General features: G+C 48.4%; 1 protein-coding gene across 1 annotated transcript in view; it reads right to left on the reverse strand.

Annotated features, from left to right (window-relative positions):
* Window positions 1–23,681, reverse strand: part of LOC147729621 (uncharacterized) — a 259,655-nt gene that overhangs the window by 48,962 nt on the left and 187,012 nt on the right. Inside the window, exon 16 of the mRNA XM_086954017.1 lies at window positions 10,758–10,871. Coding sequence (XP_086810143.1) covers window positions 10,758–10,871 — 114 coding nt within the window. The remainder of the gene's footprint in view (window positions 1–10,757; window positions 10,872–23,681) is intronic.

The following is a 23,681-nucleotide window of genomic DNA, read 5'->3' on the forward strand; positions in this document are numbered from 1 at the left end:
CAGGTGACAGCGGACGGCCGTCACACTGGCCCCCGTGTCACGTAGGGCTTCGGCCTTGCGCCCATTTATGCTCACCCACTGACTGTACTTTCTGGTGTTGGCGGGTAGGGGAGCCCGCGGGACCATGTCTCTCCCCCCAGGCACGCCAGGACCATGGCGGCCGGTTCCCACTCTTGTTGCTCTTGTTCGTATTCTTCCTGCTCTTCGGAGACTTGCTCTTCTCCCAGGGCGGCGGCAGCTACCTGGCGGGGCCTCGGAGTCTGGTTCTGTGGACAGTTCGGGTCATTGGCGTAGTGACCGACTCGCTGGCACCGGTGACACGTGACATTGGCTCTGAACCCCGGGCGCATCGGGGGGTTGCCCCTGCTGGCCGGGGGCGGGGTGCTGGTAGCGGGAGCGGCCGGGACGGTGTCTTTCCCCCGGCCCTGGCCTCCTCCTCCTCCTCGGGGACGGTGATGGCCTTGGTTGTTCCTGTTCTGCTCGTTCGGGCCACCCCGGCCCACTCGGGTGCTTTCCCATCGGTCAGCCTCGGCGGCGAGCTGCCGTGGATCAGTCAATTTACTGTCGAGGAGGTGCTGCCTGAGCTCGACAAAGCAGTTGTTGGAGAGGTGCTCCCACACAACAAGGTTAAAAAGCTGCTCGTAGGTCGTTACGTTGCTCCCTTTGATCCATCCCTCAAGGGCTCGGCTGAAATAGTTCACATATTCCACCCAAGTTCTACCCGGGATTCGGGTGCAGTCGCGGAACCTCTGGCGGTACATTTCGGGTGTCAGCCCATATCGAGTGAGGAGGGCGGCCTTCATGTGATCATAGGACGTCATTTGGTGATCCGGGAGCTGTAACAGGGCATCACGGCCTTCATTGACGAACCTCCCCCATAGACCGGCTCCCCAGTCACTTCGATCGATCCGGTGAGAGGACATGGCGATCTCATAGGCCTTGAACCACTGCTGTATGTTGTCGTTTCGGTAGAACTCTCGGACGACATCTTTGGGAATGTGGACCTTTGGTTCTGAAGTTCCTGGGGTGCGTGGTTGCTCGGGCACCCCCAGGTCCTTGCCTTGCTTACGTAGTTCTATTTCTGCTAGTTTGCGCTCGTGTTCATATGCCAGTCTTTTTTCTTCAAGCTCTCTTTGTCTTTGTTTTTCCTCCCGCTCTTCTCGGAACCGTAAGTGTTCTAGGTTCAATTTTTGTTCCGCTAGTTTTAGTTCCCCATCCATTTTGAGCCGTGCCAACTCTAATTCATGCAGTCTGTTTTTCTCTCGCTCTTGGATCTCTTCCCGGGAGAGACCCGTTCTCCTTTCCTCGGAAGGAGCGGGGTTAGTTTCCGGTGCTTCGATGCGTTGGTCCCGGGGACCAGCGGTGTTTGCCTCTGCCCATGATTCTAGGGCGTGTTTAAAGTCATCTTTTGTGCTCAGACCGGTGGTAGCAATGCCCAGTTCCATACAAAATTGTTTTAATTCTCGATGGTTGTACTCCTCCAGCTTGTCCATATGGAATTTCTCTGTAGACCCGCTCTCTTGGGCCGGCATTGTGGTTTAGTCGTGGGGTGAGTTGCTTTCTGTACGATTACGCGTTGGTTCGGATCGCGCCGCTGGCCACCAATGTTAGAGGGGACCTGGAGGGTCGGCCGAGGACAAGAGGAGAGGTCTCCGGAGAGAGCCGTCTCCAGCGATCGTACAGACAAGTAACTTCCCCCCCACAGATAGGCACCACACAAAGATAAGATTTAACGTTCTTTATAAGCAATTTTGAGGTACGGTAGAATGGTACAAGAAGGTCTGGACTCAGGGGTCCCCTCGATTCTAGTCTCTTGGATGGGAAAGGGGGTAGCGGGACAGTCTTATTACCAATCTGGTAGTTGCGATGCGATGATGGGTAGCTCACAATCCTCGAGCTCGGCGTTCTTGAAGGACGGGCCGCGGCAGCGCCAGCAGGTCCCGGTGTGGTCGAAGGTGGCAACGGTCCGCGGCAGCGCCAGCAGGTCCCGACGAAGATGGTAGTTACAACGGGTTGCGGCAGCGCCAGCAGGTCCCGGTGTGGTCGAAGGTGGCAACGGTCCGCGGCAGCGCCAGCAGGTCCAGACGAAGATGGTAGTTACAACGGGTCGCGGCAGCGCCAGCAGGTCCCGACGAGGATGAAGGTTGCAGAGGGCCGCGGCAGCGCCAGCGGCAGGACGACAGTTCACAAGGCAGGGCTGCGGCAGCGCCAGCAGTCCGTCAAGGATGAGTTCTTCTCGGTGTCTCTCGACTCCAGGATACAACTGCCTTCCTGCTCTGGAGCTGCCCCAGTTATAGGTCTGGTGGCCTTTGATGTCCGGACCCTCGCACTTGGAGGTCGGGAGGTCCGGGATGAGGGAGTCCAGACACCCAGCAGGGGGGTGGAGCCAGCGCCCGGGGAGGCTGGGGGTGATCGGCACCTGGCGGGGGAGAGCCATCGACACTTCTTTCTCCCATTGACCTGCCAAGTGGTCCGTTCACCTCCTGGGTGGATGGTGGTGCCGGGATGTCGGGGCCTGGCCAGGCCCAGGGTTGGGGTCGAGCTGAGGCCATGCGGCCTCGTGGTGCAGTGTCTAAGATGGCGGCCGGGCTGGGCCATGGTGCCGACGGTGGCCCGGGCCCGTGATACAGAGATGTCCGGGAGTAGGAGTCCCGTAGGGGACGGAGTGTGGGTTGCTTCTGTGGGTAGCACCTGGAGAGCTGATGTCCGAGCTCTGTCATACGGGGAGGGAGCGAGCCCTTCATGTGGCCTGTCCAACAGTGGGGAAAAGATTCTCGTTGATGGCGAGTCTTCTAGTGCAAGCTGCAAATGCCCTGGCGATCTTGGGAAGATACGACCGCCAGCTTTGGTGTGATGTTGCCCCGTTCCTAGACCAGCTACCCCTGGAGTCAACATAAGAGGCGAAAAAGATCTTGCAGGAGGGAGAAACTACGTCAATGGAGATCATTGACTGTGCAATGGACATTGCAACAACAGCGTTTCGTTCCTGGGGCGGCAGCCCTCCGTCGACAGGGGTGGCTGAAAGCTACTTGGTTTCGGCCTGAGATCCAAAACAAGGTCCTGGATCTTCCCTTTGATGGGGAGGCATTATTCGGAAAACTGATTGATGGCACTCTTCAGGAAATAAAAAAATTACACGGAGACTGCCGGGTCCTTGGGCACCCTTCAATACCTCAAGTCTCCTTTTAAGGGTTCCAGAGGCAGAGGTAATAACTACAGGGGATCCTATCAGCAGCAGCGCTATTCCTCCACGGGCTCAGGTTCCCAGCAATACAGTCAGCCTTATCAGCAGAGACAAGGCCAGTCTTCAAGCTACTCCAGGCCTTACAATAATGGGAAACAGGCTGGACGAGGACGAGATTCGTCCAATCACCAATAGCGGCCTCCTGGCTCTTCCTACTGGACCCTCCTCCAAGAAATCATCAGTTGGAGGCAGGGTAACCAAGTGCCTTCAAAACTGGTCCAGGATAACATCGGACCGTTGGGTTCTCAACATAATTCAGAAAGAGCATACCTTGGAATTTACGCAAGTCCCTCCACCCAAGCTCCCGGCAGCCATTCCATCGAAACACCAGCGTCTCCTGCAGCTCGAGGTCACACAGATGCTCCGGAAGGGAGGGATAGAGCCGGTCCCCTCAAATCAAAAGGGTCAAGGATTTTATTCCAGGTTCTTCCTGGTAAGGAAGACGCTAGAGTAATGGCGCCCCATTTTAGACCTCAGGGAGCTCAACACCTATCTCATCTCCCTGTCCTTCCGGATGGTCTCTCACCAGGACATCTTGAAGCTCATCAGCCCAGGGGGATTTTATTGCCAAGCTCGATCTCGAGGATGCGTATTTCCATGTCCCGATTCACCCAGCACACAGAAGGTTTCTACGATTCACAGTAGCCAAGAGCCACTTTCAGTTCAGGGTTTTACCCTTTGGACTCCGCTCAGACCGAGGATTTTAACAAAGGTGCTGGCGCCATTTCTGTGAAGGAACCATTTCCAGGTCTTCCCCTATCTGGACGACTGGTTGCTGAAAGCTCCGTCCAGGGAGTCAGCGCTGGACGCTATTTAGGCTTGTACAAATTTGTTTCAGAATCTGGGACATCCAGAAAGGCTTGTTTCCTGGGAGCCATCCTGGATTCAAAGCTCTCAAGAGCCTTCCCTACTTCGGAAAGGAGGGAGAAATTACAGACCTTGGCTCGGGACTTACGAGAAAGAAGGTGTCTTTGAGTACGCCGCTACAAATCTCTGCTGGGGGTAATTTCATCATGTATTCCCCTAATTCCTCATTGCAGACTAAGATTGCGTCCTCTACAGGAGCAACTAGACAACCAGTGGAAGCAGGTCCACGGATCATTCGAGGACAAGGTGACCGTCCCTCCAATGATGAGGGAAGCGGCCTTATGGTGGGCAGATCAAAATAACTTGTCCCAAGGTCTATCCTTCGTAAACGACCCGTCTCCTCAAGTAGTAACAACGGACGCTTCATTGGAGGGTTGGGGAGCAGTGATGCAAGACCTGCATGTCAGCGGTCATTGGTAACCCCAGGAGCAACGACTCCACATCAACCTTTTGGAGCTAAGGGTGATAAGACTGACTCTGCAACCCTTTCTTCCTCGCCTGGGAGGTTCGCAAGTGCTTATCAGGACGGACAACACCACGGCCATGCACTATGTGAACAAGGAAGGAGGAACCAGATCTCGTCCATTGTCGCAGGAAGCTCAACAAATCTGGGAATGGGCGATTTATTTATTTTATTTTATTTTTTAAACTTATAAGGCGCAAACAGCTACCCAAAAAGGGTTTCCCGGCGCCTAGAACACAGCACAGAAGATAGAATGGGTTCACTGAGGTCGTTCAAGATTATTGATCGAACAACCAGGTTTTTATTTCTTTTCTGAACCTGGAATAACTCCCCTCCTTGCGTATATGGGGTGGAAGTGCATTCCAAATGGATGGACCCTGGTGGGCAAAAGATCTCCCTCCCATCCTGGAAAGCTTGAATCTAGGCACACAGAAGTTTGCTGCTGATTGTGACCGTAGATTTCTTTTGGGAATGTAGGGATGAACTAATGCCTGAAGGTATTTAGGTGCGGTGCCTGCTTTAATCTTGAACATATAGTTCAGAATCTTGATGCGGTTTTCCACCCTAAGCCAGTGTAGTTCACGCAAGTAGGGGGACACACAGGTGGTTTTTGGTATGTTACAAAGAAGTCGGGCAGCTGAGTTTTGTACAAGCTGTAACCTCTTTATAACTGCTTTGTTTGCACCGAAGTACAGGATGTTCCCGTAGTCAAGCCGAGATGTAACAAGGGCATTGACTACTGTTTTCTGAGTGGAGATGGGCAGCATCCATCGGATCTTTCTGAGCCACTTCAGGATGGTGAAACAAAGGCCTACCACCTTGCTGACCTGTTGTTTCATGGACAGAGAGCTATCCAAAATTACCCCCAAATTCCTTGCATGAGTGACTGGTGTTGGGAGATTTCCCATCTGGGAAGGCCAGTGTGAGGTGTTCCAGAGATCTCACTGCTTGCCCAGAAGGAGAATCTCCGTCTTCTCTCCATTTAATTTTAACTGGTTGGTAGTCATCCAGCTAAAGATATTCAGGAGACCTTGTTTAAGGAGGGACGGAGATAGTGGACGAGATTCTGACAGCGAGAAGATAATCTGTGAATCATCTGCGTAGGTCATAAGTGTAAGTCCAGATTTCTCCACTAGATCCGCCAGGGGTCTAAGATAAAGGTTAAAAAACAGCGGGCTGAGGATAGAGCCCTGCGGCACTCCATGGGGGAGATGAAAGGTTCAGAGCACGCAACGGATGATGCAATTTGGAATGTCCGTTGGTCCAAGAAGGACCTAATCCATTTGAAGGCATCGCCACGGATCCCGTTTTTTTCTAACGTGGTGAGCAGCCTTTTGTGCGACACAGTGTCAAAGGCTGCACTTAGGTCGAGAAGAATAAGCGCAACCGTTTGACCGTCATCGAGGAGTTTCCGAATGGTTTTGGTAACTCCCAGCAGAGCGGTTTCCGTGGAGAAGCCAGCTCGGAATCCCGACTGGGTCGGATGGAGGAGGGAATTTTCTTCTGAAAAGAGAGTTAGGGGACAGTGCACGTGTCTCTCCAGACATTTGGAAAAAGCTGGGAGAAGTGAGATGGGCCTGTAGTTAGCCAGTTTTTCAGGGTCTGCTGTTGGTTTCTTTAAAAATGGGGTCACCATAGCATGCTTCCAGAGAGTGGGTACTGTAGCGAGTTCCAGGGACGAATTTAATGTGTCCACAATAATTTCAAGGGAGCGGGTGTCCAATAGTTTCATTATATTGATGGGAATAGGGTCGCACGGAGAGCCAGATTTGATGGTCTTGAGGATGGATTTTAAAGTATCGATTGTGATGGGCGGCCAGTGTTCTAAGGTCTGGTTTATACTAGGAGTGTACTCCAAATCATCCTGAGAGGCAGTATCAATTTTGTTGCTGTTGATTTCAACAATTAAATTGTCTATTTTATCGGAAAAGAATTGAGCGAGATCCTGACATTGTCTCTCATTAAGTGGGCAGGTAGGAGCTGTAATTTGAGCCCCTGCTAGATCTTTAACCGTATTAAACAGTGTTTTAGCTTTGTTTACAGCTTCCGTGATGGTATTAGAGACATGCAAGGCGCGTGCCTTCTTGCATGCAGTGTGGTATAGGTTTCTTGCGAGATGGTACTTCCTTTTATTTTCGGGAGATAAGTCTTTCCGCCACTGTCTTTCAAGTACCTTACATTTATTTTTTCCTCTTTGAGTGAGTCGTTGAACCACGGGACTGGGGGATTATGTCGATTGCCCTTATTGTGAGGTGTAGGTAAGCAAGTCTCAGCCGCCTTGCTGAGCCATTGTTGGGTAGCAGTTGCAATATTTTCCATACCTTGGCCTTTATTGGGTGGGTTCTTGCTGAGTGCTGTATTAAGTTTTGAAATGTCTAGGGATTTCCAATTTTTTCTTGATGAGGCAGGGAACACAGATTGAGCAGAGGAGATGGCAGGTGTTTCAGGATTAAATTTGATTAAGTAATGGTCAGACCAGCATACGGGAGTGGTATCCTGCCAGGTAAGTTCTGGGAGATTAGAAAATAATGGATCGAGCTGATGTCCTGCCTGATGGGTAGATCCTGAGTTTAGGAGACTGATATTTAACGCTATCAGATCTTCTAGCAAGTTAGTGCAAGTCGTGTTCGATTGGTCCTCCAAGTGTAGATTTCGGTCTCCAATAAGAAAAGAAGTTTTTTAAGCCTAAGTGAAAGGGTGTGATATAGTTAGCTAACTTGGAAGCCCATTGAGTGCCATTCTCGGGTGGCTGGTACATTAGGATGCCGGATAACGTGAAGTTGGGGTTCAAGCTAATTTTTAAAAATGCGGCTTCACAATCAGGGATGTCTACCGGTTCAAAAGTACATTTGAGTGCTTTGTTATAAATAATAGCAATTCCGCCACCAGTTTTGAGAGTTCTGTCCTTCCTGACAATCGCATAGTTGGATGGAAGAGCAGTGGCCACATAGCCCTCATGTAACAATGTTTCTGTCAGGAATAGTGCACTTGGTTTATCATCTAGTAACAGATTGAAAATGTCCAACTTGTGTTTGGGTAAAGAGCGACAATTGATACTGTAGAACAGAAAGTTTGTGTCAATGGGACAGAATTGTTTATGGCGTTTTCTATGTCTGAATCTGCGATCCGGATAGGGTTGGAAATTAGATAGTGTGAGACTGCAGTTAGGGCAGGTCGCATTTCCAGTATGGGGAATTACGAGTAAAGTGCAGTCGCCATGCTTCACAGGGCGCAGTGCTTTCAGATGGTCAGACGACATTACCCGTCTAGTCCTTGCCTGGGAGACATAGCCCTCTGCCCCGTCCTGGCCCGGATGGGCACAGACGGGCTAGTCTTTGGCGTGTCTTCGGTGCGGGGACGGCGCGGACGCTACGCGTCACCGCTGCGCGTGTTAGGTGTCATCAGTGTTTTGTAGAGGCCGTGATAGCGTTCAGCACCGCCTCCCCACACTCTCAACCAATCGATGCCCGGCATCGGGAGGGAACCCGGAAGAAGGTAGCGCACTGCACCCTCCACCGCTATCAAGCCTAGCGCTTGCGGTGGACCGGGGTAGCAGGGGCGGCAAGGATCGCCACAAAGAGGTCTGTGAGTAGAGTGAATACAGTATCTAAAAATTAAAGTGCATCAGTGCAAATTAAAACACAATTCACACACAGCTATTAAAATTTTTGGGGTCGTGCTCTCAGTGTAATTCTTCAGTCAATATACACAAAGCGTGTAGTTAGTATCCAGGTCGCGCTGCGAACATGAAATGTGCGATCCTTCAGGGAATATCGCTAAAGGCAGAACACTTGCCAGGGGTTCTAAACGAGAACGCCGACAGACTGAGCAGGTCATCCTCAGTCAGCCACGAGTGGGAATTGAACCAGCGAATTCTGGAGGAGGTCTTCAGCCAGTGGGGCAGACCAGAGGTGGATCTCTTTGCCACACCGACCAACAAGAATTGCCGGTCTTACGCACGCAGATTTCACCATCGAGAGTCGCTGGGGAATGCGCTTTCGATAGCCTGGTCAAGGACATTTGTCTACGCCTTTCCACCAATACCTCTGATCCCCCGGCTCATCAGGAAGATCAAGGTGGAGCCGTGCAGGATGATCCTGATAGCCCCTGCTTGGCCGAGACAGTTCTGGTACACGGAACTCCATCTGTTGTCGCTAGCTCCTCCTCTTCCTTTGAGGGTTATTCCAGATCTCCTCACAATGTCCGATGGACAAGTTTGGCACCCAGATCCGCAGTCATTACATCTGACAGCATGGCTCCTGAGCAGCGAGAGTTTATGAATCTCCCCATATCAAGCGAAAATTAAGGAGGTCCTTTCCTAGGCAAGGGCTCCTTCAACGAACAGGACTTACCGTCTTAAATGGAAACGGTTTTGTTGCTGGTGTAGGAGAGAAAAGATTGATCCCTTTGCTTCCAAGCCTCATCAACTCCTACCTTATCTGCTGTCCTTGGCTAAGTCGGGACTAGCCCATTCGTCGATTAAGGTTCATTTGGCGGCCATTTCGAGATTCAGAAGGTCTGGGTCTGGGCCTTCCTTGTTGTCTTCCAGGATTGTCAAACAGTTTAAGGGCTTGTTCAGAGTCTATCCACCAGTGAGGCCGCCGCCTCCTACTTGGCATTTAAATCTAGTCCTTTCTCAGCTCATGAAAGACCTGTTTGAACCAATCCATCGTTCTGACATGAAGTACCTTTCATGGAAATTGGCTCTCCTCCTCGCTCTCACGTCGGCTAGGCGTGTTGGAGAATTGCAGGCCTTGACTATCCAAGAACCTTTCCTGCAATTCAAAAGAAACACTGTAATCTTGAGAACTAACCCTAGGTTTATGCCTAAGGTACCCACGGACTTCCACTTGAATGAGCCGGTTATTCTGACGGCGTTCTTTCCTCAACCGGCTACACCAGCAGAAAGAACATTGCATTCGTTAGATGTACAACGATGCTTGAAATTCTATTTGGAACGTACTTAGGGATTTCGGAAATCCTCAGTTATTTGTTGCCTTTGGGGGTCCAAGCAAGGGCCTTCCGCTACCTAAACAGGGTATTTCAAGAGGGATCACAAGTGCCATTCTGCATTGCCACACTGCAGCAGGAAAACCTCTGACTGGTAGGATCCGGGCACATTCCACAAGATCTGTGGCATCTTCAACGGCCCTCTTTGCGGGGGTACAGATTAACGACATTTGCAGAGCTGCTACCTGGAGCAGCGTTCACACCTTTACCAAGCATTACTGCTTGGAGTCCTTACAACAAGATGATGCAGCAGTAGGACAGGCTGTCCTGAGGAACCTCTTCCAATAATTGGTGAGCTTTCCTTTCTATCCCACCTTCCGTATTACACATTTTGTATCTTTATGTCATGTTGGCTATTGCAATATTTTCATGACACAAAATGTGGTTTTATTGCTAACTGCTTGCTACTCTGATACAAAAGCATGGGAATCTATGAAAGTTCCAATTTTGGACCAAGAAAACAAGTTTCTTACCTGTAACTTTGGTTCCCCAGTATTGGTAACTTTCATAGATTCCCATGCGCCCATCCGCCTCCCCGAGGAAAGCTCAGCCTACAACAGATATGGTGTCTGGTACACAACGCCTACGTAAATCTGAGGCTCTGCGGTTCCTTCAGGAGGGTTCTAAGGGGTGAGGCACTTCTGATTGGCGGATGCCTAAGTTTGGTCTCTTTTAAAAAAAAAGAGGGTGATAAGCTACAAAAGGGAAAGAGGCCTAGGCCTTTTCCTTTCTCTTTTGTACCTACAGCTATGGTATTTTTGTTCCCGAGACTCCCATTCCGACGAGGGGGAATGATACAAAAGCATGGGAATCTATGAAAGTTACCAATACTGGGGAACCAAAGTTACAAGTAAGTAACTTGTTTTATTCATCCAATTAATTTCATAAATCCCCTATGGACATAAGATTCCTGGAGAAGACACTCAGCAGTAAAGAGAGCAGACTCCTTTCCTAGAATCAACTAGTGAGTTAGATACAACAATTATTTAAGGCTTAATACCCCAGCTTTTCCAATGCCTACAGCCAGGGTAGGAAGTATATGGAGGCACCCTCTGACAGTTCTTATGAAAGCACTGACACTATTTACAAAGATGAGCCCCAAGCATACCACAGCACTATTAGGCATGCAACACCTTAACATCTCTCATTTTTAGTTGTAAACAATTCATTTACCTGCAGACCGACTGTTGATGTCTATTAGCCCCTCGTGATCAACTTGGTCCCCAGCGTAGGACTCAGCCTCCTCTTTTATGTGAACTAAAATAAGTTTGGGTGAATCTGGATGTCCTGTTTGTGAACATAAAAAGCAAACAATTGGTCAAGCAAGATGATGAGGGGCTAATGTTATTTAAAGTAAAAAGGTAAAAGCTGTCACTGGCAACTACTACTATGTTACTATTAGTCCTAATTTATTGTCCTGCAACCCTCTTGACTTTGGGACGTGTAGTTTCCTTTTTCCTTTATCAGGACAGGCAAACACGTCCAAGGATGCAGAATGTTAATCACTTAAAAATAGGAATGGCTTAATGAGGCATTCTCATCCGGACTACAATTGTAAACCCTTTTGTTTTTGTGTACTAAATGGAATATGCTACTTACAGTATGCATCTGTTCTTGGCATGTAGGGCTGCTGACATTCATATCTGTGCATAGATCGCCGCCTAGTGTTGGGTCCGGATGATTGCACATTGTTGTCCTGGAAGAGTCTTCGAAGTATCACGAGATAGGTGGCTCCTCCCCTGGACTACAGTGCGCATGGGCATCCTCCCCATCTTCAGATTGTTTTTCGCCATTGTGGCAGAGATGGAGTGTAATACAGTAAGTGATGACCATGCCTGAGAATAATTCTGAGTGCTACAGCTGCGACAGACACCGGGGAGGAGGGCGGGCGATATGAATGTCATCAGCCCTACATGCCAAGAACAGATGCATACTGGTAAGTAGCATATTCCGTTCGAGGCATGTGGGCTGCTGAATTCATATCTGTGCATCGAATAAATAGCAGTTACCTCCTTAGCGGCGGTTGCCCGTGCCAGCTGCAGCAGTCTGAAAAAGAGTTTTGAGAACAGCCTGTCCTACAGCAGCTTGCTGTTTGGAGTGCACATCAACACAGAGGTGTTTGGTAAATGTATGTATGGTGGTCCATGTGGCTGCTCTACATATATCCTCTAGGGGAATGTTACCTAGGAAAGCCAGGGATGCCCCTAACTTGCGTGTGGAATGCGCTCTTGGAGGAACTGTTAATGTGCGTTTAGCTTTTTGATAACAGATCTGTACGCACTTAACAATCCATCTGGCTATACCTGATTTGGAAATGGGGTTGCCTTTGTGTTGTGGGGAGAAGGCAACAAACAGTTGCTTAGTTTTCCTGAAATCCTTTGTCCTGTCAACGTAATACAGGAGAGCTCTTTTAACATCTAAAGTGTGCAGTGCTCGTTCTGCCACTGAATCAGGATTTGGGAAGAAAACGGGTAGCTCTATGGTCTGGTTAATGTGGAACTGCGATACCACCTTAGGCATGAATGTGGGGTTGGTACGCAGCACTACCCTATTAGCATGAACCTGCATGAAAGGCTCTTGAATAGTTAGTGCTTGAAGCTCACTAACTCTTCTTAGCGATGTGATTGCCACTAGAAAAGCCACTTTCCATGTTAGAAACTGTATCTCACAAGAGTGAAGAGGTTCAAAGGGTGGTCCCATTAATCTGGTGAGAACCACGTTCAGATTCCAGGCAGGAGAAGGAGGGTGTCTGGGAGGAATCACTCTTTTGAGTCCCTCCATAAAAGCTTTAATGGCTGGCACCCTGAAAAGAGAAAGATGCTGTCTGTTTTGAAGATAATCAGCCATATGGGCCAAATGTATCCTGATGGAACTGTATGCCAGATTGCATCTGTATAGGTGTAGCAAATAACAGATAATGTTTTGCGTGGACGCATCCAGCGGATTTATGTCATTATTGGAACAGTAAATGACAAATCGCTTCCATTTGGCCGCATAGCATGCCCTGGTAGTAAGTCTCCTTGCCTCCTTGATGATGTTCATACAGTCTGGGGGTAAGTTGAGGTAGCCAAACTCTATGACCACAGGTGCCATATTGCAAGGCTCAACTGTTGCGGATCTGGGTGCTGAATGTCTTCATGGCTCTGAGTGAGGAGACTGGGGGTGAGGCGCAGTCGTTGGTGAGGCACCACTGAAAGTTCTAGGAACGTAGTGTACCACGCCTGCCTTGCCCACGTTGGAGCAACCAGGATGAGCGTCATGGAGTGTTGTCGCAGTTTGCGTGCCACTAGCGGGATGAGCGGTGCTGGAGGAAAAGCGTACGCAAATCTGCCTGACCAGTTCATCCATATCGCATTGCCCTGAGACTGCGGGAGTGGGAACCTGGCGGCGAAGGTTTGGCATTTTGCGTTTTCCTGTGTGGCGAATAGGTCTATCTCTGGATGACCCCACTGCTGGAAATATGGTTGGAGCACAGAGGGGTGTATCTCCCACTCGTGCATCTGATGGCTGTGCCTACTGAGCAGGTCCGCCATCTGGTTGTCCTTGCCCGGGAGGTGTTCCGCCATGAGGAACATGTTCCTCTGAATGGCCCACTTCCACATGCTCTGGGCTAGATGAGACAATTGTGGAGAGTGTGTGTGCCTCCCTGCTTCTGGATGTAATACATGGCAGTCATGTTGTCCATCCGGATCAGCACGACTTTGTTGCACAAATGCAACTTGAATGCCTTCAGTGCCATGAAGATTGCCATCAGCTCCAACAGATTGATATGCATCTTTTGCTGCTGCATCGTCCATAGTCCCTGCACGGTATAAAGGAGGACATGCGCTCCCCAGCCCTGGAGAGATGCGTCCGTTGTCAGCACTATTTGTGGGACAGGCTCTTGGAACGGTCGTCCCCTGCAAAGGTTTTGTGTGTTCCACCAATGCAGAGAGTTGTATGCACGACCGGTCACCAACACTAGGTCCTTTAGATGCCCATGAGCCTGGTTCCACTGTCGTGCTAAGCACTCCTTGAGCGGACGCATGTGTAGCCTCGCGTGCGGGACTATGAAGATGCAGGAGGCCATCATACCGATCAGCTGCATGAATACCTGCGCTGGGAGCGAGTGTTGGGGCCTGAATTTCTGAATCAGCAACTGCATGCTGTTGACTCTGGCAGAGTTTGGCTGCGCTGTTGCTGTTAGAGTGTTTATTGTTGCACCTAGGTACTGTTGTACATGAGCGGGCTGAAGGTGCGACTTTGGGTAATTTAGTGAAAATCCTAGACTGTGTAGGAGGTGAATTGTGCGTGACATGTGGCTGGCACACTGCTGGGCTGACCTTGCTTGGACAAGACAGTCGTCCAGGTAGGGATAGACATGGATGTGTTGTCTCCGAAGGTGCGCAGCCACAGTTGCTAAGCACTTGGTGAACACCCTGGGGGCAGTGGTGATCCCGAAAGGCAGGACCTTGAACTGGTAATGCTGATTGTTGATGGTGAACCTAAGATACTTACAGTGACTTGGGTGAATGGGAATGTGGAAATATGAATCTTTCAGGTCTAGGGTTGCCAGGAAGTCTCCCTGACTGAGCAATGGTAGGACTTGCTGTAAAGTTAACATATGAAAATGTTCTGACAAGATGTACTAGTTCAGGGGTCTGTGGCCTAGAATGGGACGCAGGGAACCATCCTTTTTTGGGATTAAGAAGTACAGAGAGTACACCCCTGTACCTTGCTCTTCTAAAGGCACGAGTTCTATTGCCCCTTTTTGCAGCATGGAGAGTATTTCTTGCTGCAATAAGTGCATGTGCTCTGCGGACATAGGACGGTGCCTTGGGTGTATGTTGGGGGGAGTGGAGGTAAGTTCCAGACAATAGCCGAATTGGATAAGTTGTCTCACCCACCTGTCTGTGGTAATGCCTTCCCAGACCGGCAGGAACTGCTGGAGTCTTCCCCCGACCGGTGTTAAATGGTCTGGGGGCAGTGACAAGGCGTCACTGTTTGTTGGGGGCGGAGGATCTGGCATTGTTATTTCCACGTCCTCTGCCTTTGGTGTTGTTCCCACGATATCCACCCCTGTTATTCTTGTTGTAGGTGGTCTGCGTGCTCCCCTTGTTGTATTGGGCTTGCTGCAATGCTTGACCTCTAGAGGCTCCCCTGTTACCGGAGCGACGAAAGGAACTGCCCCTGAACTGCTGTGACTGCAGGGCCCCCATGGATTTTGCTGTCTCAGTGTCTTTCTTAATTTTTTCAAGGGTTGTGTCTACATCAGGACCAAAAAGAAAGTCAGGGTTAACTGGCTGATTAAGCAAAGTTGTTTGGATCTCTGGTTTAAAACCAGAGATGCGGATCCAGGCATGACGTCTCAGCATAACACTAGTGTTGATGGCCCTAGCTGCCGTGTCTGCTGCATCGAGTGCACACTTGATGGATGCATTTGAAATTAACTTTCCTTCCTGTATGAGCATTTCTGCTCCCTCCTTATAAGCGTCAGGCAGGTGTTGCATCAGCTGTTCTAATGTGTCGTAGTGAGCCCTATCATATTTGGCTAATAGGGCCTGTGTATTTGAGATCCTCGAAATATTAGCTGCTTGAGCTGCTACCCGTTTGCCAGAAGCCTCCAAGATTTTGGATTCTTTGTCCGGAGGAGGAGCATCACCACTAGTTTGAGAATTTGCTCTCTTGCGAGCATTAGCCACTACTAGGGAGTCCAATGGGAGCTGGCCCCTGATGTAGGTAGGGTCCACAGGCGCAGGCCTATATTTTCTTTCAATCCTTGGGTTTACAACCCTTGCCCTTGTGGTCTCCTTGAAAATGTCAGTAGCATGTTTGAGGACACCCTTTAGCATAGGCAATGTCTTTACCAATCTTTCTGAGGTGGAGAAAGTATCGAATAGAAAGTCCTCCTCCACTGGCTCAGCGTGCATTTCAACGTCATGGTTAATGGCCGCCCTTTCAATTAAAGCGTTAAACGCCGCCGTGTCTTCAGTAGGCGAGGTTTTGACATTATAAGACTGAGTATCATGCATAGTGTGGGGATCATCAGGGTCAACAGTGTCAGTCCAGTGTTGAGGTTCCCCTTGATCTGTGTCAGCATGATAAATAAATCCCATATGACTGTAATCATCACCCACATCCTCATCGCTGCGTGTAGGAGAATCAGCATTGTGCTGTGTATAGGGCTCAACATGTTCAAAGAGATGAGGTGGCTGAATCCTTTTTCCTCTTGAGAGGGATTTTGTATGACTCTAACGAATGTTCTGGAGCGATTTTCCGTTTATGAATGGTGAGTCTGCCAGAATCCGAGTCGATGAAGAGCTTCGACTGATTGTCATACGAGGGTGCCTGGAACATTACCCCTTCCGGAATGGACTGTGACTTGGAAGGTCCTGATACCTTCTTGGAGGTCTCGGCACTCCTTTGTGGCTCGAACTATTTGGGTCGAGCGGTCGGGCAGTCCGTATTTAATTGGTGGAGGAAGCCCCAGAGACGAACCGACCTTCTTAGAGATTGACGTCGTCTTCGATCCGATCTGCTTTGGTGGATCACCAGCATGCTTGCGGCCTTGCGTCGACTCCAGCTCATGGTGCGCAGCAGGTACGGCCTTGGGCTTCGACGCGAAATGCTCTTTCGGGTCGGGTCTGGTCTTCAACTCGAGAGCCTTGCTTAACATCGGCTTAGAGGATGCAAGCGTCGGTTCGACAGTCTTTTTAGCCTGAGTCCTTTGGCTGTGTCGCCATGTTTGGAAGTCGACGTCGTCAGAGGGACGTGCTTGACCGTCGAGACTGGCTTCGGCGCCCCGCTCTTCGGGCCGGCGCCCCCTTGTGACCCCGAAGGGTCGATGACACTTTTAGACTTGACAGGAGCCGAGGAGTCCGAGGGCGTCGATCCGAGGACTGTCTTCAACAGTTTCGGTTTCGCTTTTGCCTCTGTTGGTTTCGGTTTCGATTTTGATGGATCGACCGACGGCTCCTTTGAAGTATTCTTAGCCGGGCCTTGACGCGGGGCTATAGAATGTGGAGTAAGATCTCGGCTAAGGCCTTCCGGCGATGCCTCGACCTGAGCCTTAGAGAGCACAGTGTCAATATTAGGCCCCGCGACTGCGGGTGGGCCCTGCTCATCGCTCGATTCATCATCGACGGCTCAGATGGCCTCTGCGTCGTCTCCTACCTCGACGACGTCTTCTTCATGGACGTAGTCTTCTTCTTCGTCCACATCTAAGTTAGAGTCTTGCTCCGACGCAGGGTCCGACTGCTGGTCAGGATCCTCTTCATCGACGCCTTCATCGTCCTCGGCCTCGTAGATGTTCTCCGGGTCGGGCGCCGCTTTCTGCGCGGACTGTCGCGCTGCGCGTCGAATTCGAAGCGTCTTCTTCGACCGGAACTTGGAACAGGCCATACAGCTGGCCTCGTCGTGGTCCGGGGATAAACATTTTTTGCACCCTGGGTGCACATCAATGTGAGGGTATTTTGAGTTGCAGACGGGGCATCTCTTGAACGGGCTCCGTTCCATCGTCGTCATAGTTGGGGCCTTTGGAATCGAAAGGCAAACGGCCTTCGACGTCCTGTTCGAGGAACTCGAAGTATAGGCACCGAACGAGACAATACCGTAGCCCCGAAGGCCTTTTGGCCTTGCACACAGAGTATTATACTGATTCCAAACTTGAGTCAAGAAAGTACATCCGAACCCAATGGTGGAAAAAAACAATCTGAAGACGGGGAGGATGCCCATGCGCACTGTAGTCCAGGGGAGGAGCCACCTATCTCGTGATACTTCGAAGACTCTTCCAGGACAACAATGTGCAATCATCCGGACCCAACACTAGGCGGCGATCTATGCACAGATATGAATTCAGCAGCCCACATGCCTCGAACTGCCTGTTATGATTCTGGGCAGTCACTATCTAGAATACATATTTCTATTGCCATTGAATAAAAACGTTCCTTCCTGGAACTATGCCTTCGTTAGTCCTATGTCCTTAGTTGGGTTACTCTCCCAGAATCAAGCTGAGAAATACCAACCTTGGGTGGTTTTTCTCCTTATTTTATCAGTTTCACTATTGTTGTCCATCATGTAAGCCTTAAACTCATATAGCCAGTGATGTTTTCAGAAGCTTCTGTCTCTAGTGTGTATTTCATACTGGCAATTTGAACATGTATGAATCGGGTACAAGGTCTGCAAATGTACTAGGTAGGGTGGGTGGAATATGAATGTGAATGTACCAAAATACCAGTTAAAGAGTTCTCATCTCCCTCGCTAATTTGACATTAGATTGAATTATTCTAAAGGCGATGACAACTTTAGTATTGTGTCTCAATTTGTCACACACCCAGGCATCTCTACAAATCGAACATTTCAATAATCTATGCATATCAATGTCTGCGCTTGACTGAACAACTGCAGATCTCAAGAAAGTGAAGAATTCTTAACCCACTCAACAATTCAGGCAACAGGAGACCATCATATGCATTGCAGCAATCTAGACGTTTATGATGAAGCTGCAGTGAAAGAAAACAATGTACACTGATCACAGGGAGTGAGTGGACCTAGTAATCCTAACCTAGCTATGAACTCAGAGCCTACAATCAACACCGGTGCCTGGTTGTCTATTAAGTATAAGGCAGTTCACCAGGATGGACATGTTAGGCAGGCCACAGTGACCGACACGCTTTTATGGATTCTGAAGCACCAAACACACATCAAATTATAGAGTCGACAGGAAACAAAGTTGCCAGTTGTGGACTTCATTTAACAAATCAGTGGATATAATGAATTAAGTCTGTTTGCTTCAATCAAACCCAGTTGCTGTAACACCTGATAATTATTTGAAAATGGAAAACTGTGATTGCAAACATGTCTTACAAACAAGTAGGGATCTGAAATGGGTGTGCCCTATATACATATTTTCGATAGCCCTATACATGTAACATTTTAGGTTTTACCTCAAAGTCACTGCCGTGAGTTTAAATAAAAACTATTGTTGAGGAAGTGAAATATGGGCATTCAGCACTTCACTAGGCATATCACAAAACTCCATGCTATGCTACCTGAAAAGTATATCCTTTGTTGCACAGCAGACAGTCCCTGTGGAGCAATGTCTGCACTGCAAGTGCATCTTCATCTCCATGGAGATCCATGGGTGAGAAAAATACCTTAGCCAGTGCCTCCACTGTGCCTAACCCACCTCCCCAAGTACCTGATAGCTGCTGACACTGCCACCCTGTCTCGCTCTGTGTATGTCCCATGGCAGCCCTCTTTCCCCCAGCCTGTTTACCCATGCAACCCCACATTACTGCTCGATTACCACCCCTACATACTCCTGCAGAGCCAACAAGTCATGCAAAGCACTTCCGCCCGCTCTCCACTTACACCAAACCTTTCTGCTACATTCCCATCTCCCACAAGCACCCACTGCTCCACTTGCCCTAGCCTTGTCAGGCACTCACACCCACTCCCCTTGCTTTGCACTCTCTCAGATTGCCCAAGGCGCTCTCCCTCCTGGGAAGACCAATCGTGAGTTACCTGAGTGAGAGGAGAGAAGCGGGTCCATCACAACAGCATCACATTTAAGGAAGAAAGCTCAATTAAAACATGTCTGCACTGTTTGTGCATGCCTGTGTGTCTGTGTGCAGGTGAATGTCTCTATGTAGTGTTGAGAAGCGTGTGTTTGTCTAGCCGTGAAATGCTGGACCTACCACAAAGGTGGTATTTTCTGGTAACATACTGGCACTGGTATAATGAAAGTAATCTCTGGTAACGTGCTGGCCGACAGGTAGCAATTCCTGATAAAATGCTGGCCACAGCACAATGACGGTAATCTCCTGCAACATGCTGGCTGGGGCACAATGGTGATAATGTCTGGCAACATGCTGGCTGTGGCACAATGATAGTAATCACTGCCACAATATAGGTAATCCCTTGCAACAGGCTGGCGCTGACACAGTGGTGCTAATCCCCAGCAAAGTGCTCACTGTGTCACAATGGTAATAATTTCCAGTACACAGTTGTCCGTGTTGCAATGATGGTTATCTCTAGAAACATGAAGGCCTTGGTACAATGGTGGTAATTCCTAGTTAAATCCTGGCCACAGTGGTGGTAATCCCTGGCAGAATGGTTATACTATCAGGTGACATGCCGGCCCTGGCACATTGATGGTAATCCCAGGCACCCTGCTGTTAATCCCTTGCAACATACTGGCACAGTGGTGAGACGACTTAAGATACCATGGGCAGCCATGTGAATAAATATGAATGCATTAACGTTCAGGCAGGTTCAGAGAAGAGAATAACCAATGCAAGTGAACACATATGACAGGTATATTAGTGTACAATGTACACTGTATATGCTTTGATAACCTGTCCAAATCCCACGACAAATGACTGTGCCAATGCCCGTGGCGTTGGAGAGAGGGTTGGACATTGCAAAACCTATTGTATTTGCAAATATTTCTTTTACTTACTTGTATGGCCAAAGGTTAGTTACTATGCTTTATGGAACAGCCATGGACTAATAGTCTTCCTGAATAGTGCGAGAATGATCAAATGAACAAGGGTGCAGCATTCTTCAGTTCTAGAACAGAACCAGACAGAGCAGCTTCCTTCATGCTGCCACAGGACGGATCGCAGCAGTCTGCTGCTATAGGGCGGAGCCAGCATACTTGCAGATGTGACCTCAACTCCTGTTGCAGAAAGGAAAGCCAACTCTCATAAAGGCCTTGAGGATATACAGTTTTAAAATAATGTATTGGTTGGCAACTGTCCTCGTCTGAAAAGCCTAAATACGTCCAAACTAGTTTTTCAGTAGCGATAACTTAAGTAAAGCAATGGAAGTGAGGACTGAAGAATCAGCCTATCCGGCTGAAAGAAAGATTCAGGGCTAAGGAAGTAAAGCAGAAAGTTGCTCAATACGAGAAGAAGTTGCACGATATGTTGAATTTGAGAAAACTCCAATTATCAAGAATACATAAATTTCCCTACCCAAACGAAAACTGTCCCCTGACCAATCTAATAGGATGACTTCTGACCCAAACAGGACGCAGAATCCAGACGTGGTGAATAGATTGATCTGTGGATAGCCCCAAGTCTAAAATTAGTCTTTAGAATATCTCTATATTCAAATTGCCTGAAGCATGCTACAATCTTCTCACAACGTCTACCCTCACTTTATTTCCCCTCAAGATGGGTTGCTACTGGGAGTAAGTGGGTTTAACAAGATTATTCCCAGATCTGATTTGTTAGGTTAGGACTACATTCCTGCTGTTTGTTTAAATAAAATACTGTACTGGTATTGTCACTGAGAACCCAAACAACTTTTCCTCTCGGAGAGGAAAGAAATATTTTATGGCCAGAAATTTGGCCTTGAGCCAAAGGGCCTGTATTAACATAGCACGTGCACTGTTCATGTTCACCCACTTCATACCTTTAAACAGGTGCACCGGGGGCAAACATGAACAGTGCCCTGGATTACAATGCATGTGTTGCCTCAGGCCATGCAGTGAAATACAGAGAGACTGCTTTTATCAAGCTCTCTGTGTGTCACTGTGCAGACAGCACCTGTCTCCCCTTTAGAGAAGAGGCAAGAGATCCCCTTGCAGGGGGGTGTAGTGAGTGAATGAACCAGCTTGAGGGGTGATGCCTGGAAGGTCCATGGGACCTCCTCTGTCCCCTCCAGAGGGCTACCCTCAAGGGGCACACTCAGTGTGGTACCTTTTTGAAGCACACTGTCAGTGTGCCTCCTAATGGCTTCTTTGTCTTTGCACCAACGTCTATAATATGGCACGGGTGCAAACCTATAGAGATTCATTAGCTACAGGTGTGCCTGCACTGTCAGTTGAACTGAAGGGGCTGCACCAGCGTCTGCGGCCCCTTCTGTAATACTTAAATGTCATGGTGGCATACAAAGTGAGCACACATGCCCGTTGCACCCCCCTGGGCACTAGTGTAATATGGCCCCAGATTGTTGTTATACAGGCCTGTGTTTTAGGTAATCAACAAACCATAAACTTGATGGCCAATGTAATGAGCCCACCAGCCGTACCCAGAGCAATCTATGGTCAGTTTAACAGTAGGAATGGGACTCTGAAAACAAGCCCTTTTCAGAAGCTTGGTCAATAAATTCCACCAGCGAAAATAATGTAAAAGTTGTCTCTAGAATTGAGAGAGAATCAAGAGATAGTCTAACTGAGGACCACACGAGGCAGAGTTTTTTTTGTCCAAAGTCAAAGCAAGGTAACAATGTAGATGCAAAAATCTATTTGACCCAAAAGTCTCTGAAATCGCCAGGCTTAAGTCACGAGCCAACTTCAAAGTTGTCCTACTCTGTGCTTCAGACATCAGGCCTACCAGGGGTGCAAAAGGTAATCCCACTGAACAGTCTCACATTGATTCTATGAATTGAATACAAAGGAGAAGATGACACTTCTTCAGGCGCATGGCAGTCATCAGGTTGAACCCAGTAACAAAGAAGCAAAAAGGATGGTGGAACCTTCTTTACCAATGCACCTGACCACAATAACCAAAGTAATATTTTCCCTTTAAATCTGAGGAAGGGAAGAGTGTGCACCCTGATATCCACCCACCATCACAATGATAGTTCTATACAGAACTTGAACACAGTTAGATTTATAAGCAAAGGTGCACCACATATAGGAATTGTGCAAACGAGGTCTAAAGTTTGTCACAAACCATACTAAGAATCAATTCCAAAGCTGTTTTTATCAAAAAAGACTTTTCTTTATTAATCCATTTGTCAAAGAACACAGCCGACGCGTTTCTTCCCAACCGGGACTTCTTCAGGGCAAGATCAATTGTAGGGGCTCCTTAAGGGATTGGTGTCACTACAACGCAGGCTATTACAACGCCTGCTGTTACAACGCGGTTTTTACATCGCATACCACTACAACGCATTGTGCTTTTAAGCGCTGGATAGTGATTTATTTAATTTACTATTCCAACTCCAGTCCCCGTGGATAGTAGGGAAGGTGTTGGATAGTAAATTAAATATATTCCCTATCCTAGAGCGCCCCCCAGCGCAATGCGTTGTAATGGTTTGCGCTGTAATGGTTGCGTTGTAATGGTAGTGCGTTGTAATAAATGCGTTGTAAGTGATGTTCCCCCTCCTGAAGTAAAGCAGCGAGTCGTTTTGGAGATGAACAATTGCGAAGACGATAGTTGTGTTATATACAGTCTATAGGTCTATTTAGATGAATATATATGTTCAAGAGGGAAACCCCACTCCTTTAAAGATTGCGATGAACGGCAAGTATAAACTGGTGCAAATTCCAAGCAAGCAAACAATATCTGTATAAATCCAAAGATAAGAAGCCTTCCTTTATTGCTTAATGCGCTGAGCCCTATTGCGATGGCTCCGATCGGCAGTCCCCTGTTTAAGATCCGATAGTCCTACCAGGTGCTATACGTACTGGAGAAGACAGGAGGGGGACCGTTTTGAATTGTCATCACTTTTTTTATGCGAGTCGGCCACGGATTTCTGTTTACTATCGGATCTTAAACAGGGGACTGCCGATCGGAGCCATTGCAATAGGGCTCAGTGCATTAAGCAATAAAGGAAGGCTTCTTATCTTTGGACCTATACAGATATCGTTTGCTTGCTTGGAATTTGCACCAGTTTATACTTGCTGTTCATCGCAATCTTTAAAGGAGTGGGGTTTCCCTCGTGAACATATATATTCATCTAAATAGACCTATAGTCTGTATACAACACAGCTATCGTCTTCGCAATTGTTCATCTCCAAAACGACTCGCTGCTTTACTTAAGGAGCCCCTACAATTGATCTTGCCCTGAAGAAGTCCCGGTTGGGACGAAACGCGTCGGCTGTGTTCTTTGACAAATGGATTAATAAAGAAAAGTCTTTTTTGATAAAATCAGCTTTGGAATTGATTCTTAGTATTGTTTGTGACAAACTTGAGACCTAGTTTGCGCAATTCCTATATGTGGTGCACCTTTGCTTATAAATCTAACCAGGTTGAACCCAGTACTGCAAGGAAACCGAAGGCTTTCTGCACAAACAAACAAACAGAGCCTCTACAGCATTTCAATGGTAGGTTAGGGTGTCTGAGATCTTTACTACTGAAGCACTGGTTCCATTCAGCTCTA

Source organism: Lissotriton vulgaris, chromosome 2_1 (assembly GCF_964263255.1).
Source record: "Lissotriton vulgaris chromosome 2_1, aLisVul1.2, whole genome shotgun sequence".
NCBI classification, from domain to species: domain Eukaryota; kingdom Metazoa; phylum Chordata; class Amphibia; order Caudata; family Salamandridae; genus Lissotriton; species Lissotriton vulgaris.